Source organism: Amia ocellicauda, chromosome 2 (assembly GCF_036373705.1).
Source record: "Amia ocellicauda isolate fAmiCal2 chromosome 2, fAmiCal2.hap1, whole genome shotgun sequence".
In the NCBI taxonomy this organism is placed as follows: Eukaryota; Metazoa; Chordata; class Actinopteri; order Amiiformes; family Amiidae; genus Amia; species Amia ocellicauda.
Window position 1 is genome coordinate 48,619,075 of NC_089851.1, and position 21,510 is coordinate 48,640,584.

The 21,510-nt window shown below is 35.4% G+C and overlaps 1 protein-coding gene across 1 annotated transcript in view; it reads right to left on the reverse strand.

Moving 5' to 3' along the window:
- The window catches only part of gli3 (GLI family zinc finger 3), a 218,064-nt gene that overhangs the window by 178,177 nt on the left and 18,377 nt on the right, over nt 1-21,510 (reverse strand). Inside the window, exon 2 of the mRNA XM_066687330.1 lies at nt 19,608-19,770. Within this exon, the coding sequence (XP_066543427.1) occupies nt 19,608-19,731 (124 nt within the window). The 5' untranslated portion in view covers nt 19,732-19,770. The remainder of the gene's footprint in view (nt 1-19,607; nt 19,771-21,510) is intronic.

Consider the following 21,510-nt stretch of genomic DNA (forward strand, 5'->3'; position numbering starts at 1 on the left):
TGTTTCTTGCAAACATGTCTTCCTGTTGTATTAATGATATACCAAAGCATAGAGGCATTACTGTGCCAAAGTCTATAAAGTGCCTTTGCTTTTTTAAGTTTTAACCTCCTACCTTGCATTCACAAGTTAGCATTAAGGTCTTGTAGTGACATTCCTCTTAATTTGGTAATGTAGTAAGAACCATACTTTTTAATTGAACTACTGTTAAAACTGCAGCAACTAAAAAGGTACAATAGTTACTAATTTCTGCATGCCGAGGAATACATCAGAAGTTCCAGATAAGCAGAAAGAATAACACTCAAGGCATATAATAAGAACAAATAAAGGTGACATTCTGGAACAACACAGCCAAAATATGATTGTCTGTGTATTACTACATTGTATTTACATGTTTTTATATTAAATTTACTTATTTTATGCTGTACCCTGTTAGTCCCAGAGTGCTTAAAGTTTAAAAAAATAATATTGGTATTGATTTGCAAAACCAAATACGAAAGCAGTCAGTGGCAGGAGGGCTTAAACTTACAAAATAATTTACAGAACATTAAATACCTATTTTATTTTCATTAGAGTCAGCAGCTGATCGAATCGATGCAGTTTTATTTAGTTTGTATTTATTTTAAGAATGTAATCAGCCTTCAGAAGTGGAATCTCTGAGAGGTAAAAAAAAAGAAAGTGCAGTTCATTACGACTCCCATCAAGTGATCAATGATTTCATTAATAAGACAGATCACAAAACTGTCATATCAGTGACAGAGCTGTGAAAGATGATCACAGCCTCCTGCTCCATTTTCACAATCTGGGATTCAGTGTGGCAGCTCAAGTCCCATTCAATATTTGCCAAGACGGGGGAAGAAAAGTGAAAATCCATTTTCAAACCAATTTTCAATTAGGATCCACAAGCTGTTATCACAGGTGTCGCAGAATAGGGTCCGTAAGTGGAAATGTCTTCTATCCGTTCTGAAATGAAACCTTATCTGTGAGCCACAAAGATGGCCGGGGACAGCCTATCTGTAAATTACTTTTCATCCTGTGTTAACGGAACTTTATTTCTGTCATATGACATTCTGCCTATTTGCTGTTAATAATTTAAATGCCCGCCTTAAAGAAGCTTTCACCCCCTCCCCCGCCTACACTCCCCACCCAAACCCCCACCCCTTCTTCTTTTGCCACAGATTTTACATTTAAATAGGTTTCCCTTGTAAACAACTTTCATACACTACCTTTTCCCACTAGCGTAATTTTTCTTTTAGCCTCTAAAAATCTTATATTTAAACCCTTTGTACTCATGCATTGTAAAGTTCATCTCCACCCTTTTTTGCATTCCCTCTGTGATTTCTCAATCGCAATCTCTGGGACCATCATTTCATTAATTCAGCACCCAACTACTAGAGGCTTTTCTTTCACATCTATCAGGCTTTTTTTTTTGGCAAATTATCCCATGACGGCAGATTTATTCAGTCAAAGACCCCGGACTTTGAGAGGCAACAAAAGAATCAAGAGACTTTCTGGTCCACCTGCCTGGCGAATGATGAGGCAGGGTAAAGCCTCCCCCAGAGAAACCAATCAAACCATTGTGTGGCACAGTCAGACCTTTTCAACTGTCAAGCCAGGAGAGCAGGAAAAGAGATGAAAGAACTTAGGATGAAGCTACCATTTACTGAGCCATGTGGGAATGCTCTCCTAAGACTTAGTAATTGCGATGGAACTCAACTTTTTATAACTTACTGAGAGAAGGAAAGGGGGAAAAAGACTGTAGACCTCTACAGAAAGAACATTATTTTAAAATCAGCTCTGGCTATTCTGTACTGACTCTTAAATTGATTGTTTGTTTCTTTGGTTAGAACTATAATAAAAATGAGACTTACAATGTGACTTACAGTGTTGAAATAATATAAACACCAATAAAATGTATTTTTAGCATCAATTTAATTAATCTACAGGAATACAATCTTCAACCAAAAAAATATGAAAAATGGCAGATGATTTAACTTTGTTTGTTTGTTTATTTTCTTATAAATCTTATTAAGATCTGAGGGTTAGTGTTCAAAGTTCAATTGTGTCATTAAACAGATATTTTACAAACAGATAAATCAATGTAATATGCCTAAAAGCAATGTTTTTAGTAAAAAAAAAACCCATACATATAGCAAGGTCCGAACTTACACATTTTCATATAAGAAATAAAAAAATTGCACATACACCCCCAAAATACAGCAGTATGGATTTTGCAGAAATCGGGAAAGACACTAATAAATAAAATGCAACACCACCATCACCTGACTCATTAACTAATCAATTCAAATCCTCCTCTAATTTATTTTCTCATCCCCCTACCTAGAACCAAAACAAATGTTTTTTTAAAGAATGTCACTAACACAAGAACCTGGGAATCATGTCTAAATATCACAGTGCCACTTCTTGCTGTTTTAAATCTAAAATATCTCAGGCTGTGAATGCAGAGGAAACATGCTTGGCCAGTGTGGCTTCGAAATGAGCCGGCAGCGAAAAAGCCACTGTGAGCCAATCACATAAGTTGATATTCAAAATAAAACAGGGTAGGAAGTCACAAGCGGTCTCTGCGAGAGATGTAAATAAAAACATTTCCTAACCTGCTAATAGCAACCTACATAACTTGATAGCAGTTACATATATGTAAATAAACAAGCATCTAACAATAAATTAGGCTATTAATATGCTTGTATTGTTTTTAGGTAATTTTTTATGATAGGATGGAATCTTCTGCTTACCATGAACATGTGAATGCATGGTCTAGTTTTTGTTTCAGTTGAGTTGGTTACGAAATCATATATCTGTGCAGATTGTACTGGAAATAGGAAAGTTATTATATACCATGCAAACATACACACAAACACTAACATACATTACTGTGCATTAGCCAATTCATACAAACCAGCGTAGGTGATAAAATCGCTGCAGATTGCCTTTTTATTATATGTTTATTTGAATGTGTGTTTGTGAATGTCACTTGCAATTCCCCCTGTCGATAAATCTCCTCTGTTGTTGGAGGTAAAAAAATATTATTGACTGGATTTACTTGTTCTGTGGGGAAGACAAATCTGGTGATGTATAGTTTTTTTGTACTAACTGAAGAGAGCTTACATGCTGAAGTTTGACATCAGGCATTATTTATTATGTTTAAAAAAAATTAAACTTGCTTTAATGATGACTCGATCAGGAAGAGTGGTATCTTAATGTGAGTGAATTAGCTGGGAAGCACCTGACTGCCTCCCACCCCCCTTTGATAAAACAAGAAGCAACCCACTTCCTGATGAAAGGCAAAGAGAATTGACACAGGGATGAATTGCCACAGGACAAATTGTCTTGGGAACCAATTGTCGTGGGTCGAGTTGACAGGAATGAATTGGCATGGAACGGGCCCTACCACAACCACAGGCGAGCCCCTGCCCTCTTAGGGGGTATTCACACTGGTTTAGTTTCAAACTAACTCACTTTGGTTCATTTGCTTTGAAACAATGTATCAGCATGCTAGCTGTTCACACTTGCCTTGTGTACAAACCTGCTGGGGTGAACTGCTGAACTCATTTACATGGTTCACTTCTGTGTTTTCTCAGGACTCAGTTCCCCTTGTGTTCACATTGCAATAATCAAATAAACTCGCAGATCATTTTGTATTAATAAAACAATGGATATCTACATTTTACATGATTAGTGCATATAAGAAAAGGCAGCATAACGCGTACAATAACAATTTTATATGACAGTAATAAAGTAACCACATACAGTAGTCCACCAAACACATTTGACAGTCTACTTCTGAAACAACCAAATAATATATAGGTGTGTTCATGTTTTGCAGAAATTCATCATTCTGCGTAGATCTGAGCAGCAAAGCAATTAATTTTCAAAATCTATGATGAAAGTCTGTATCTTGAACACATCCAATATTTTAACGTACTGCATGCAGTTATTGAATACAAAAATAGGCTCCTATACTTGTGAATAATATAATCCATGTTGCAATGCTGAATGGTGATTGTTTTGCCTATATAAAAATATACAATACGGTATATGTGACGTCTCCTAAATATCCATCTAGGAGTATTTTACTGCTACTACCATACCCTTACAAATATAGTGCTACTTTGCATAATACATTAAACATAATGGGGTGTAGTCATGACACTTATGTTCTCAAAAAGCACAAATAAGCCACAAAATCTATGAAAAATTACTCCCTCACACACAGCATATTTAGATCAAATTGCTCGCTCTGATTTATACGTTATCTTTAATTAGAATTTTATTCAATTTAGAAAAAATAATGGAAATACCTTTGTAACACCCTTGATATAACCCAATATATAATTATTGTAAGATTACTGATGTTACTGTTAACAATAAGTAAATGAAATGTGCATGCTTAACTCGCTGGTACTGTACAGCCAAAACTACTACATGGTATTTCTGGATAGTTTTTCACGTGAATCAAACTCAGTTACTTTTCCAAACGGACCAAAACCACCTCTTTCAATGGTCTCACCTCTGTTCATTTGTTAATCGAAACTTGATCACACTCTTCTCTAAACAAACCAAACAGAACTGTACCGTACTGAGTATGAAAAAAACTCCAGTGTGAACAGGTCCTTAATGTCTTGTGCACATTACTGTGTACCCATACACCTAAAAATTCCTGGCTACATTTCCCTTGCATTTTCGTTAGATATAGTTGCCCCGTACCCCGTACGGCATTCAGGGATTCAGAGTTCAAAAACTGGAGGCTGAAAACTATTCATACATTAAACATTAAAAAGTAATAAAAATTTAACTTAAATGTTTTTGTGGTATCTAACAGGGTAGGGTAACCAGATTTGGAAAAGTAGAAACTGGGACATATTGATTTTGATAAAATATTTATAGAACAAATTACATTTTACTTTTATTTACAATTAATTGTATTTTTTTTAAAATAAAATTTCATCTAGTTTCCTTTCTTCTTTGAGCAGCACATTTACAAAATAATAACTGTAAAAATGTGTATGCCTTTTCCCTGTATCATGATCTGATTAAAATTGACAATAAGTATCCTAGATATTTTCCTGTATTATTTTCCTGCAGGAGAATTAAACTGTATTGCATTATTAAAAGTGCATGGTTGTGTTGCTTAAATCTGTCCTGTGTAGCCATGTGCATTAGCATATCATTATGATATATACAGTCATAGTCTGTATATGTAGGTGTAAATTATTGTATCTAACTTGGTGAACCTTACTCTTAAGAACAACTAATTAATGTATGTAGTATTAGAGTACAACTAAAATCCATAACTTACTCAAACTGTTTTTAACAAATTCAGTGTTAGCATTTTTTCCTGGATAACCTCCACATGAGCTTAATCAATTACAATAAGTATCGCTAAATAAAAGAATCACACATCTATAACATTGTGTGCAGCATCAACTTTTATTTTGTATGAGATTCCTTTAAAAAATACCTTGTCCTGACACCGTTGTCAATGGATCAGGTAGTGGTTGTATTAATTACTAATTTACATACATACATATACCTGTATGTAGGGTTTACCAATATAATTAAAATGTTTGCTTCTTTATGCTATCGATCTCATCAAAATATGCATATTTTTAAGGTTTTAAGAGATTCAAGTCTAAATAGGGGATAAATAGGGGCTACAAATCTGGACATTTTGAGAGAATTGTCGGGACACCAGGACATTTAATAAAAATCCGGGTCTGTCCCGGTAAAACCAGGATGTATAGTCACCCTAGTCTTAGTGTCTTTGTGCATGTGTGCATGAACTTATACCAAGAAAATGGAATGTATTTTGTCATGGCACTGTATTATATACACTCACCTAAAGGATTATTAGGAACACCATACTAATACTGTGTTTGACCCCCTTTCGCCTTCAGAACTGCCTTAATTCTACGTGGCATTGATTCAACAAGGTGCTGAAAGCATTCTTTAGAAATGTTGGCCCATATTGATAGGATAGCATCTTGCAGTTGATGGAGATTTGTGGGATGCACATCCAGGGCACGAAACTCCCGTTCCACCACATCCCAAAGATGCTCTATTGGGTTGAGATCTGGTGACTGTGGGGGGCAGTTTAGTACAGTGAACTCATTGTCATGTTCAAGAAACCAATTTGAAATGATTCGACCTTTGTGACATGGTGCATTATCCTGCTGGAAGTAGCCATCAGAGGATGGGTACATGGTGGTCATACAGGGATGGACATGGTCAGAAACAATGCTCAGGTAGGCCGTGGCATTTAAACGATGCCCAATTGGCACTAAGGGGCCTAAAGTGTGCCAAGAAAACATCCCCCACACCATTACACCACCACCAGCAGCCTGCACAGTGGTAACAAGGCATGATGGATCCATGTTCTCATTCTGTTTACGCCAAATTCTGACTCTACCATCTGAATGTCTCAACAGAAATCGAGACTCATCAGACCAGGCAACATTTTTCCAGTCTTCAACTGTCCAATTTTGGTGAGCTTGTGCAAATTGTAGCCTCTTTTTCCTATTTGTAGTGGAGATGAGTGGTACCCGGTGGGGTCTTCTGCTGTTGTAGCCCATCCGCCTCAAGGTTGTACGTGTTGTGGCTTCACAAATGCTTTGCTGCATACCTGAGCAGATATACTCAGAACGGCCCGTCTGGCACCAACAACCATGCCACGCTCAAAATTGCTTAAATCACCTTTCTTTCCCATTCAGACATTCAGTTTGGAGTTCAGGAGATTGTCTTGACCAGGACCACACCCCTAAATGCATTGAAGCAACTGCCATGTGATTGGTTGGTTAGATAACTGCATTAATGAGAAATTGAACAGGTGTTCCTAATAATCCTTTAGGTGAGTGTATATATATATGTAACTAATATAATTCTAGTAAATTTTTTGTCAACTAAAAATAAAGTGTATGACTGAAATGTGAATATATCTCATAGACATTTTAAGACTGACTAAATCAAAAACTGATGACTAAATTAAAACTGGTTGTAAAAAATTGACATTTTGAAGCATATAAAATGAAGATGATTATGTTTAATGTTTAAAAAAAAATAGACACGTTAAGACATGAGAAAATACTTATACTTCTTTTTAGCTTACTAGCCCTTCTACCCTCTATCTCTCCTATTTACATGTACTAGTTCCCAGCTTCACATTTCAATTTGTCAGTAACTATGTAAATCAGAACATGACACATTACAAAAAACATACAGATATGGCACAGAAAGATTAAAAATATATTAATTAACTATTTAAGCTATGTAGCCACTTCAACATTCTTTTTACAAATGACTATTCTGAATCATAACAAAAAATAGAAATATGAGGAGAAACCAAATAAGTTAAAAAAAATTAAAAGAAAGTATACAATATTAAAAAATGCACTTGATCTCTCAAGGTCAGATTAATAAAGTAAGTAAATAAACAGGAAAATAACTGTATGATGCAGCTATTCCACTTTTCACTCTTCAACCATGGTTGTACACTGGCGCATTCATCTGTAATACAAAGGGAGAAACCTTTATAAACATCAGCATAATCAATAAGACATCAGAACCGCTACTGGTCAGTGCAGCTTCTCACTGTATTAAATCTAAAATATCAGGACTTCCAAAGGGGGAGGAGACATATTTTGCTGGTGTTGTTTCAGAAATGGGCAGGCAATGTGAAAGGAACTGTGAGCCAATCACAGTGTTTGTTATGCAAGATAAAACGGAGGGCGGAAGCCGCTAATGGTTCCTGCGAGAGGCAGCAATGGATCATGGCAGTTTATAAACACAGAAATCTGCTATGCTGTGCTGTAAATCGAAAGCATTAATCTACCTTTTACAAACCTTCAAACAAAACTACAAACCTGTACTTTGTAGTGGTTACAAATATGAACAGAAGAAAATAAGTATAAAATAAAAAACAAAATTGACAGTGTATTATTATTATTATTATTATTAAAAAAAATCTAAAAATGAAACTGCTACTGAGGACAGTTCTATAGTTTTCTATTAGTGGGTAGGTCAACGTTGTTTTATTCCCTCACGTTGTGGGCAAAAAGATCTATGAGAAGGTCATTTGATGGCACAAATCATTTTAGATGTAATACCACAAAATAACAATACTGTACTAGCGCAGGCATTTCTAGTTTTCCATTTTGTTTGTGTGATCTAAGGCAGGTTTAAATAAAAAATGTTTGCGCTGCGAGTCGCTCACAGAAGCATTAGCAGCACATCTGTGAATGGATATCATGCTGATAAACGTTTGTGGTATTACATCTAACTCGATTTGCACCGCAAAACGACTTTGTCGCAGCTCTTTTTTTTCACACAGCCGTTACTAGAAAACTGCACAATGGTTTCATTTTTAGTTAGATGCTACTTTCTTCAGTTTTTTATGTAAACCCCATGATGTACAGTTTTGTAGTTTGCTATTAGATTAAAGTCATCACATCCAGATACCGCATAGAAATCTATCTAAGTATATTTTCTTACAGTGTATCTGTACCGTAGAACCAAGTAATATAACGCACTCACCACGGATTTAATGTGTATTTAGATTTTTGCATTTTGTAGCCACAGTTCGGACATATCGGTTTTCAATCTCACTCTCTATATATAGGACTGAAGGCAACTTTTAAGAGACAAACACTACATCCAAAGGCATTGCTGTCAAAGCAGCTGTAGCATAAACATATTGTTCTTATGAATATTTACACAAATAGGTAAAACATATGGTGGCATCTGGATTATATTTATGGAATATTGTTACAAGCATATATTGTTGACTTACTTGCAAACCAACAGGTCCAGTGTATGAGGTTTGTGCATTGCACAGTGGGTGGATAAAATAAATAATCTGCTCAAAAGGCAAACTTGCACAACATAGTGGATACATTTAGGATTGTAAGAAAATATAATCTTAGAAAAATAAGAACTATCTGAACAGATAATCTTGTAGGGGTTGGTCAACGTTTTGCCTTTATCCCAGGCACATTATACAAAGCGGAAGTGATAACTATACATGTTACAGTGACATACACACACACATGCACACACAATACACAAAGCAGACTTGGTGGGCCATCGGATCGCCCCCCCTGCCCCCGGCTCTCCACACACACACACACACACACACGCAGGATAAATAGGTTACTGCCCCTTGTGACACCAAGCAAAAAGTTTGTATTTATTGCCTCTTACAGTAGATGGCATCGATTGATATTAAAATTATGTACTTTGTACTGATGTACACATCACAGTTCAGTTCCAAGCAATGATAATACAAATTGCAATAGACGTTTATATCACAACACTGTGTACAGGGCTCGGATTACATCAGCACAGAATAGAAAATTACACAATTGTAAACAGTTGTGGCTTATTTTTTATTTGTTAGTTTCTTCTAATGATAAATGTAACCACTATGATGTAGTTTTGTAGCCGGTGTGTCACAGTTTGTTTTTAATTTGCACCGCTACACATAAGTGGACACTGAATAAGAGATTGACATGATCAATCTGTTATTCACATGTTAGCGAACACATCAGTATTGATCCACCCGCTAATAAATAGGCTAACGCCTACATAAGGGCATATGCCAATAATAATAATAATAATAATAATAATAATAATGACACAGCTGTCATCAATGGTCATACTGCTATGAAGTACAGGCTTGTAGTTTTATATCAGTGTGGAGATTAATGCTTTGGATTTACAGCACAGAGTGGCAGGTTTCTGTGTTTATACCCCTTCCTGCGCCCTCGCTGCCTCTCACAGGACCATCTGCATCTTCCACCTCCGGTTGCTCATTAATATCAAATATCAAATAAATAAATGCCCGACTTACCCATGTGTTTTGTAGAGCAAAGAAAAAAAATCAGTCTGAAACAGCATTACTAATCAAATATAATATGAATTGGCTATTAAAAAGAAAGAACAAAAACCAGATTAAATCATTAATAGTCTTACCTTGAACATTACAGCAGTTTTCTTCTGTATCCTCGGTGAAAGTAGCTGTGCTTCCACTTTTACTTTTCTTCTTTAAATTCTAACATGGCAGGATTTTAAATAATTCAATTTAAAGAAAACAACAGGTAGTGGTATGAAAGGTGAGTCACAAATATTTTCTGATCGGCCCTGAGGTAAAGATTCCAGGGTCCGAATATTTGAGCTTGGCCTCCATTGGGCTAAAGAGATCTTTACAATATATTTCTACTTAAAATGTTACTGCTGGTTTATTTGACAGAAAAATCCTAAAATACCTAAACTGCATTTTTTGGGAGTTTCTCTGAACAACAAATCAAAGCTCTTCAGTATAGCCCTTCTATTCCAGAGTCAATGGCCTCACCTCACCTTTGACCTAACCAACATGACTCCAGCCATTCCTTCATGGCCATGAGGCCATTAAAGGGTATCACAGCTGCTTCAGACCAAATCTGTTGGCAATTAGGGCAGTATAGAGAAAACAGCCAAAGCCGTCTCTATAGACCTCTCACATTAAAGGATGTTTATAAACTTTTCTCTAGGGTTGATGTTTTTTTTTCTTTCTCTCTTCTAGGTAAAAGAAGGCTTGGCCATAGTGAGAAAGCTATAAATAAATAATCCTAATCCTAATAAATAATAATAATAATAATAATAATAATAATAATAATAATAATAATAATAATAATATTAATAATTAATAATCCCAATAATCCTAATAAAAGCTCAGAGATTCACAATTTCCCTCCCCCATGTACCCAAGGGATCATGTTTTAAATAAGCTGCCATTTTACATCAATATGAAGATTTGTATATTGTTCCTGGGGGTGGACTTGTTTCCCCAGGGAACTTACATTTCAGAGCCAAGTTTCATTTTCTTAAACAACCCATGCAATAATATTTTAGCTCATTCTGTTCTATAAATCTCTAAAACAAGCTGTTAGAGATGCCAACAGCACATAAATAGAAATCTGTGCCATAAGTGGGAAATTAATATTGCATGGTATGCCAGCTGATAGAAGTATGCCTCCTTATTTCCAACTTGAATGTCTCTATTACCTGCAATGCAATATAAAAACACAATGTATCGATTATGATTTTAAATACCTACTATTAACTGAATGACTATAAGTTATTCTTACTAAACACAACATTTCACAATAGAAAAAAATCTAATTTAAAATCCTTCACAGTGACTTTAATGGTTTCTCTCATTTAAAAATGTTGTTATACTGCCATCCACAAGAGGGAGATGTTAGGAATATCCTCTTACAATGTTCTATGGTGTTTTTTAGTGATGTGTCTGATAATCATTCAAAGGAAGATAAAATCAGTATAACTGACAGATCACAAATTGTATTTCCATTGAAGCAGGATTTACACATGTAATCATTATACATTGTTTCCTACATAATTATGACTAGCCTAAAACCTTAAATAATAAAACCTCATTAATATTAATGCAATATACAGTTACCTAAGCATATTTCTTTAGGAAAGAATTCTGACATCTTTGTTTAGATTGCTAAAACGCTAGAGAACTATATTTAAACAACATTGACAAAAAAAAATTGAAGAAGAGGGACCTCGCAACCAAGCCCGTTGTGATTATAAATATGGAAGAAGTTATCATTGAGGTTGTGACAGGATATCAACATTCACTACAAAATGTTAGCTATAAAAAAGGAAGAACAAAAAACAGATTAAATCATTAATAGTTTTTCCTTGAGTGTTACTGCTGAGTGTTGATACTGTTTCTAACCCAAGGCTGTTGCCTTGCAATCTCAACGTTGATGCCAAATGACCACTTACATTTTGAAACATCAACTCTGTACTACTTAAATCTACTAAATCTGATTTAATTAACAGTGTTTGGGGGGGATCTCATATAGACATGTGTGCATTAATGAGAAGTTGGACACTGGTGGCTGGTCTATAAGGGGTGTATCTTTTATCAAATATTTAAACTAAATTAATAATGAAAATACAATATTAATATTACATTTATATTTTATTGATGGCTGCTAGTAACACTCATTACAGTACCAATGCGTGTTAGCAAGTATCATTACAGTACACTTAAATTGCCACAACAGTGAGCACCTTCAGAGGTCACTACTGTGCTTGCGTTACTGGGGCATTCTCAATAACACCCCAGTAATGCAAGCACAGTAGTAACCTCTGAACTCTTTGCATGGGTGCCAGTGCCCACATTTCCATTGCCGAATGCGGCATACTTTTTTAATGCCTGGCACATAGTTACTAAGGAAATGGCAAGAGCGTCCACTCGACTCTGAGGGCCTGAACTCAGTACAGCAGTATGGCAGAGAACAGCGCTGGACATTTGTTGAGGAATTAATTCATAAGAAGGAGGAAAAGATGGGACTAATCTTGCAATGCTGGCAAGTGTAAACATAAATACACAACTGGATGACAGCTACCATGTAGGACTAAAACACAATGGATACAACAGGTACATCCTGTCACAATTGATCGACTGCGTGCAAGTTTGCGGTGCTTTTGACGTGACAGAACCGAATCGTCTGTGAACCAGGGAGTGTGTCGGGGCTGGGTGTGTTTTGTGTCTCTGTGACTTCAAAACAGCACAAAACAAGCTGTAGATTGTGTGCTTGAGGTGACATGGGAGTACATAGAATAATGTGCTGCCCTTAAGGATAGCAGAGTAAGATGCTATACATGTCAGCAGAAACACAGTGGGGCAGCGGCTCATAAACAACAACAACAACAAAAAACAAGGGTAAAACCAAAAACTCTGTGGTGGCACTGAGAAGTGCTGACAGGGGCGGTGGGGTCGGGTTGCTGACAAAGTGCTCAGTAAGTGCGGTGTTCAGATAAATATATACATAACATATAATATACACGCTATATTGTAACCTATATATAATATGTACACTGTAGTTTAGGTGGAGATGTTCACAAAGTATTAATGTAAAACATTTTAACAGACTTACAACAATTGAACATGCATTTTCTTTTTTTAACCATTTTGTGTCAATATGTTAATATGTACAGTGAGGGAAAAAAGTATTTGATCCCCTGCTGATTTTGTACGTTTGCCCACTGACAAAGAAATGATCAGTCTATAATTTTAATGGTAGGTGTATTTTAACAGTGAGAGACAGAATAACAACAAGAAAATCCAGAAAAACGCATTTCAAAAAAGTTATAAATTGATTTGCATGTTAATGAGGGAAATAAGTATTTGATCCCCTATCAATCAGCAAGATTTCTGGCTCCCAGGTGTCTTTTATAAAATGTATAAAAGACACCTGTCCACAGAAGCAATCAATCAATCAGATTCCAAACTCTCCACCATGGCCAAGACCAAAGAGCTGTCCAAGGATGTCAGGGACAAGATTGTAGACCTACACAAGGCTGGAATGGGCTACAAGACCATCGCCAAGCAGCTTGGTGAGAAGGTGACAACAGTTGGTCCGATTATTCGCAAATGGAAGAAACACAAAATAACTGTCAGTCTCCCTCGGTCTGGGGTTCCATGCAAGATCTCACCTCGTGGAGTTTCAATGATCATGAGAACGGTGAGGAATCAGCCCAGAACTACACGGGAGGATGTTGTTAATGATCTCAAGGCAGCTGGGACCATAGTCACCAAGAAAACAATTGGTAACACACTACGCCGTGAAGGACTGAAATCCTGCAGCGCCCGCAAGGTCCCCCTGCTCAAGAAAGCACATATACAGGCCCAATGAACATCTGAATGATTCAGAGGAGAACTGGGTGAAAGTGTTGTGGTCAGATGAGACCAAAATCGAGCTCTTTGGCATCAACTCAACTCGGCTTGTTTTAAGGAGGAGGAATGACCCCAAGAACACCATCCCCACTGTCAAACATGGAGGTGGAAACATTATGCTTTGGGGGTGTTTTTCTGATAAGGGGACAGGACAACTGCACCGCATCAAAGGGACGATGGATGGGGCCATGTACCGTCAAATCTTGGGTGAGAACCTCCTTCCCTCAGCCAGGGCATTGAAAATGGGTCGTGGATGGGTATTCCAGCATGACAATGACCCAAAACACACAGCCAAGGCAACAAAGGAGTGGCTCAAGAAGAAGCACATTAAGGTCCTGGAGTGGCCTAGCCAGTCTCCAGACCTTAATCCCATAGAAAATCTGTGGAGGGAGCTGAAGGTTCGAGTTGCCAAACGTCAGCCTCGAAACCTTAATGACTTGGAGAGGATCTGCAAAGAGGAGTGGAACAAAATCCCTCCTGAGATGTGTGCCAACCTGGTGGCCAACTACAAGAAACGTCTGACCTCTGTGATTGTGATTGCAAATCAATTTATAACTTTTTTGAAATTCGTTTTTCTGGATTTGTTTGTTGTTATTCTGTCTCTCACTGTTAAAATACACCTACCATTAAAATTATAGACTGATCATTTCTTTGTCAGTGGGCAAACGTACAAAATCAGCAGGGGATCAAATACTTTTTTCCCTCACTGTACGTGAACCTTCATTGGTAATTCTACAATTCACTGTCTCCAGTCTACAGTTTATCTATTGAATAGTTATTGGCCACGAAGACCTGTTTCTCTTTTCTACCTGAATTCTGTGACACGTGTCAGATATAATAGATTATAGGGGATTTTAATGTATGTGGACTTGGATGAGAGGGCTCTTGCCAGTACAACTACTTGAGTCATTGTAACTTATGTAACATGTTACTAATACTACATTTGATGTAGTAATTACAATGGTCTATTAAAAAGTTAATAGACCATTTTTAATAACAAAGCTCACTTTTAATGTAAAGTATGCTGATGTTTTTAAATATTATTATTATTATTAAGGAACCCAATATGCTATATTAAAGCTTGGTACTGTAAATCATCAGCTACCAATCAGGTATAAGAAACCTTGTCTAACTTCAGCTCTCTTACAATAAGCACATGCCCTGTCTTGGTTTCAATCATATCGCACAGAAATGTTTCAGTTTGTTCAAATTCAAGAAGACGCCTCCTTATTCTCTTGCATCATTTGGGGTTCCATTCTTGGCAGCCATGAGGTAAATGCCCATTGTTACACTGACAATACTATATTTAACAAGAGTTAATGTAACCAGTTACTAGTTGTCTGGCTGATATAAAAACATAGATTGCTAAGAATATTTGTTACATTTAGATAAAACTGAAATGATGTTTATGCTAGAATCAATTAAATTGTGTAAATGTACCCAGTTCATCTATAACTAGAAGACTGAGATGAAAAATCTAGGGGTTATATATTATCAACATCTTTCCTTCGAGCAACATATCGGGAATGTCACTAGTAATTTTTATTTATCTACAAAACATTGTTAATATTTTGTTCTGGCTGTTGCTGAGAGACTAATGCATTCATAACCCCCTAGATGCACCTCTTTGTAATTTTTTTGTTTTTAATTTATAATGTTAAAAATGTACCATACTTTCAAATTATCTTTTTGTAAAATGCAGTACATAAATAATAAAGATTGACTAATTGTAATGTATTTAATAGTTATTATTTGTGTTTGTTGTGGTTCATTCTTAATAGCTGTAAAAGCTTGTCTCCATCAGGATACATTAAGAAACCTTGTACTGCATTCTAGTCGCTTTGACTGTATACAATTTAACAATAGGTAAATTAAGTCTACAGCTGACATGTTTAAAAGGCAGAGCAAAGCAAGAAGTCAATCCACAGCACTAAAATTATTTAGAAAAGGAAGATCAAATTAAATTCAAGTTTTCTTTTAAAATTTCCTTTTTTGTATTTCTTCTAGAACTGAAAAAGCATTGATTGACCATTTTTTCATGTCAATAATCCCTTGTTTCTGTAGGGACACCATAGCTTGAGGCAGTGGTTCCCAATTCTGGTCCCTGGACCCAATAACCTGCTAGTTCTTGTTATTTATTTCAATTTCTTAATTGAACTAATAATTGGTTTATTAGTTTATTGAGTTTATTAAGATTTTTAAACCATTGGAGATGACAGGATGCATATAAAAGTATATTAGGTACCCAAATTCTCCACAAAAAAAGTATTAGTTCAATTAAGGGTTTTGGTTAACTGAGGGTAGATCACAAACCAGCAGGACACTGTGTCCCCAAGACCAGGACTGGGAACCACTGGCTTGAGGAACACAAAGTTTCGAATTATGCTTTCACCAAAACATTGTGACTTTAGGCAGTTCAAAGTACTGTATTTTGTAATGTAGATACTACCATGTAGGCAATACCAAAGAGGCTTTGATTTTGCATGATTTTGGCACTACATCAATGCACTAAAACAGATAAAACCTACAAAAACTAAAATTGCAAACAACATTTTCTATGCATTTATAATATAAACATATTGTTACTATTATTATTTTCTATTCTGTTACATAAAATGCTTTAAAATGGTAAGACAGACATTAATGTCGATAATTAGACATAAGTTAAGAGTTGAAGTTCAGAAAAATCTTTTTTGACTACTTCATCTCATCTCGCTCTTCACATAGAACCTATTAGTGTGAATGCCTGTAGCCCTCTGTCTAACTGGCTTTAATTGAGTTAGTGTTCTCATTTGGGTTCAGGTTTCTTTCAACTAGGGCTGTAAGCTAGGTTTATATCATGGTAAAAATATTTTCTTAGGCACTTCCTGAGAAGTGGCAGTCATGATTACTCTACATCTGGCAACAATTACCTTTTGTTCATGTGGGTGGGGGAAGGGTTAAAGGGGGAGTGTTATGTTACCCTTGATAAGAGTTCAGCATGGTTAGCTCCGAACTCAGAAATCGCAGCATACTACATATATGCTCTACAGTTTTACAGAAAACACTCCACAATACAAACACATTAGAAAAACAGAATTTATAATTATGATTGAAAGTTACATAAAAGTAAAACAAACTGTGTTGCTATAACTTTACATAGCTTATAGTTAATAGTACAGTCTATGTCTTGTTGATTTCTTTCTACAACACATCTATATAACCTTTTTGAAGATTATAATGGCAATTAGTTATTGTTTTATGTTGTGTGGGTAGCTTAATAGTTTGTTGTTGTTTCATCTTTTTCTTAATTAAAAAAAATACATTAATTTTTTTTGGGGACAAAATAATCCTTTATTTAAAATTGCTATTAGTAGTAAATTAACAATTGTAACAGTCTATAGTTTTTTTTACACACTTTAAACATTTTTGTTAAAGCAGCCCATTATTAATGATGTGATGTAATAGAAAGCATTTGTTTCGTAATACCATTTCCTTAGAACATTGTTTTACTTAATTAAACAAGGGGCCAGATAGCAAACTAAAAAACTTTACTTCATAGCGGTTACATTTCTAATTAGAAGAAAGTGGCATCTTACTATAAATGAAGCCGCAACTGAGTACAGTTCTGTAGTTTTCTGTTAGCGGGTGGGTCAAAGTTTTGATTTAATCCCGGCCAAGCTTATATATATGTATTTAGTTAACACGTCAATGATGACATAACTGATTTTTTTTCTCTTTTCTAACAGAAGATGCAACATGAAAACACATTGGATTTCTCTGTCCCTCTGGGGAAGTTCATAGTTCAGAGGCATTTTTGCACTTAAATACGCACAAACTGTAGGACATTTGAAAAACTAACATTAAAATGTATCACTATGTAATTGCTGTCACTAATTACATACTCACCTTTATACAATAAAAGTAAAATGGTCAAATCATATTGTCTGAAATTGAGAACCAAGAGAGTACTTCAAAGATGGTTTGTTTGTAGTTCCACCAACTCCCCCTTTCCCTAACTTCCTGAAATAACATTAAAGACTTACATATGGAGTGAGAAAGAACCCAATAAGTAATTAACCTCATCCATGTGACTGGTGGTGTTTGATGTCTCCAACTAGGGACTTAAAACAATAACAATTTGCATCCTACAAATCACCCTACAGTTACGACTGGTGACGTGACATGCTGTCAGACACGTTTTTATGACTTAAAAAAAAATGTGCACAGCTGCAATTTGAAACAATGAACCATTTTACTGGTATGGCACAGATACTAAAGCTGAGTACATACTGCCTTGTTCTGAAAATTGGTTCTCTGCTTTAAAGTTACAGAAAAAAACAATACAAAAAAGACAATATACTGGAGAGACATGTTCAGCACAGCTGCTTAAGAAATGTAAAGTACATGAAACTCAACTCACAATACAAAGATTTTCTTCCAAAGTTTCTACTAAAAAAGGTATTTTATGAGTTGTTCTGTACAAAAATCTAGTTTCAAGAGTCTCATGTTTCAGCATTTAGCGATATTGGATTATTAACTTTCTAGAGTGGTTAAAAGAATAATTATTCCACTCTTCTTTTGAAACAAGTTAAATTGAACAACAACACATACATGCATACTATGATATTTAATTTAAATAAATGCAATGCATTTTTATTTAAAAAAAAAAAGGAAATATGAATTTAGGAAATAAAAATACTCTCTTCCCCTGGAATCTGATTTATGACTTCATGGACTGAATTCCCTACACATAAATACACAGAAATATACAGAATACTGTATCATCCATGTGGCCAATCAGCATAGTCTTTAATCAGTTTCCACCTGAAACTTTTATAAAAGATGAGAAAATGTATTAACGTGTTATCTGAAGAATACCACCTTCACAAATTAGCCATGGTTAATCTACTTCAACTTTCACCTGGCATAGGAGTTGGACACATTGAAAAATACTGCTATTAATACTTGTGCTTCACCCTTTGAGCATTTTCCCTTGTATAAAAGGTTATTTTAATAAATGTTCATTATGACTTTGAGAAAAAAGGTGTATATTTTACCACTGATCTGAATTCAATAAATAATAAATAAATCCCCAAAAAATATTTTGTTGCATTGGAATCTGAACGAGAACCATATTGTATTTCAATATAACCCACCAGATGTAACTCATTTTGTATTGTATTAAATTTGTGTTTGGTTTCTGCCTTAACAAATTCATCTGTCTCTGCTCATCAGTAACTTCCAGCTGTTCCTTGTGCTTTATTCACATTTTATGGAAGAAGTCTGGGATTGTGTTTACAAATCTTGGAAATTATAGTTTCATACTAATATATTTACATACATAATTTAAGTAAACATAGCTTGCAACTGTGTTTTCAAACACAAACTTTTTTATAATAAAATACCATTTTATGATTATGAACCATACAAAACAAAATTAAACCATACATAACAGTTAAATACATATAATGTTACAAGCAAGTTCTCCTTTGAGGCAAAGAAAATGTTCAGCCAAGACACTACTAAACTGACAATACAGACACTTAGGGCTGTACAACTCATAACTATATTGAACAGGTGTTATATAAACATAAAAATGGTTAATTGAGCCAAAATGTGTGGCTAACAGTATGATGAGGATTCATTTACAGCACCATATTTATTCACTCCAGCTAAAGTCAGCTTTCAAAAGTAAAAAAAAAAAAAAAAAAAAAAACAATGATCCAGGTGCAGTTATTCTGTTCACACATGAGAGAGCAACAACTGATACAGAGAGACAGCCTAAGAGAAGCAATAGAGAGAAATAGAAATAATGACGACTGGGTTTTTTGGCGGGCTGTAAATCCCCTCAGTAACTCACCGTTGGATGTCGTGCTGGAGGCAACTGCTTTCTCGCTGACATCTGTTCGAGTTGAGCCTTTCACAATGATGTTTTCAACTTTCATCTTCTCAGCTGCAGAACTGGCTTGGGACTGGGCTTCCATGATGACTTCTCATTACTTAACCTCTCATTGAGCGGACACCTAGGAGAATACAAAACGGAGCAATTTTAAACCCAGCTGCTCCTTTGTAGCGTCTTAATTTTACTGTCGGGAGTAGGAAGCATTTCATCCATTTTGTTTTTTTAGCAACTGTAGCATTTACTTGGAAAAACACCTTTAAATTCACCATTCTGAGAAAATGCCTGATCTTTTCTCACTGAGGATTTACTTTACTTTTTCATCATAAAAAACTCTGCTATTGTCTTTTTAATGTAGACATGTACAGAATGTTTTTTGGCACTGTCTATAATTCATACACACTCTTTAAAAGGCAAATGATGAGGCTTAAAATATGGTGTCATGATGTTATGATTAGCGTAAGAGACCTTTCACAATGTTAAATCTAAGACTTAACATATCTAAAGTAACCAATACAGATCATTCTTTGAAAAAAATATTTATTTTCTTTTCCAAAGAAAATTTAACTCAATTAGGAAACTATTTAAATGACCACACCTACATAAGCACAACCTTAAATAGGCCTATAATAAAATGTTGATATCATTCAAGAAACTGCCATCTGAGAATAACCCACTTCAACCAGACTGGAAATACCTACTTAAAATTGCAGCTATTGCTTTTTCAGGATCTGATATCTCAATCCAAATACAACATCTGTAAGCAATCCTCATAAAAAAGGAAAATTATGCCGTAACCAAACAAAACACAATAAAACAAACAAAACTGTTTTCCCTCTAATCATGTCCACATGCATTTTGCATTTTGTAATCAATCTCAAGAAATTTGTAACTACATAATTAAAACTAAATTCACATTCATATTTACTGGCACTGGTTAAATGTTAACTTCTAATCATCAGAAACACTGAATCAGATAGCCTATGCATCAATGATTTGTGGTATTAAGTACTTCAGTCTTTGTTGGTGGAAAGCAAACTCTGATAATTCCCAGATTATACAAAAAAAGACACCACACGATGGAAATGGATTAAATAAGTACCTGGGTGAGATTTTAAAATAACACGGTTTTGCTGCTTAATAACTGAACTTTCCAAACAGCCCATAAACAGCAATTGCTTCAACCTTCCAGCACTAGTGTGTGCAGCAATTCGCACCACTTTCCCAGGTAAGAAAGAACGGATAAACATTCCTTTGGAAAAGCAAATATTCACAGCTCTTAGCCGTTCAACCGAAGCTGAACCTTTAGTGTTTCTCCAACAGGCCTGATACCCAGGCTGCAATTAAATCCAGGCCCTTTTCCTCCTTAATCCTCCTTCCACCAGCTATCGGCCTGCAGGTGTGCCTTTTCTCCCAAACCAATGAATGTGGACCTGGGCCAGCCTCCTACTACAGTCAAAAAACACTATTGTAGTGCAGGGAGAAACAAAATCCAGCTACAGTGGAGTGCTGCAGTGCTAATCCAACTGGTGTGCAAAAAGGAATGCTCTAGATCATGCATCTAAATAATATCTATCCTATGCAAGTGCTGTATTATAGGGTGGCACAACATTTTTATAGTTGTCTTTGCACTGTCAAAAATAGCCCTAAATTAGAAGGATATTTCTTCAGTAAATGAAAGATAATCTTAATTGGCCTGTTTTTCACACAACGTAACTATTAAAAGAATGTACATCACCCAAAAATAGTGATATATATTTTTTTTTGCCACATTAGTTAATGACTAACTGTTTATATAGTATACCATTTAAGGCACCACCTAAGTTTTGATGCATAGCCATTTTATGAGTTTAAAGACAATCCA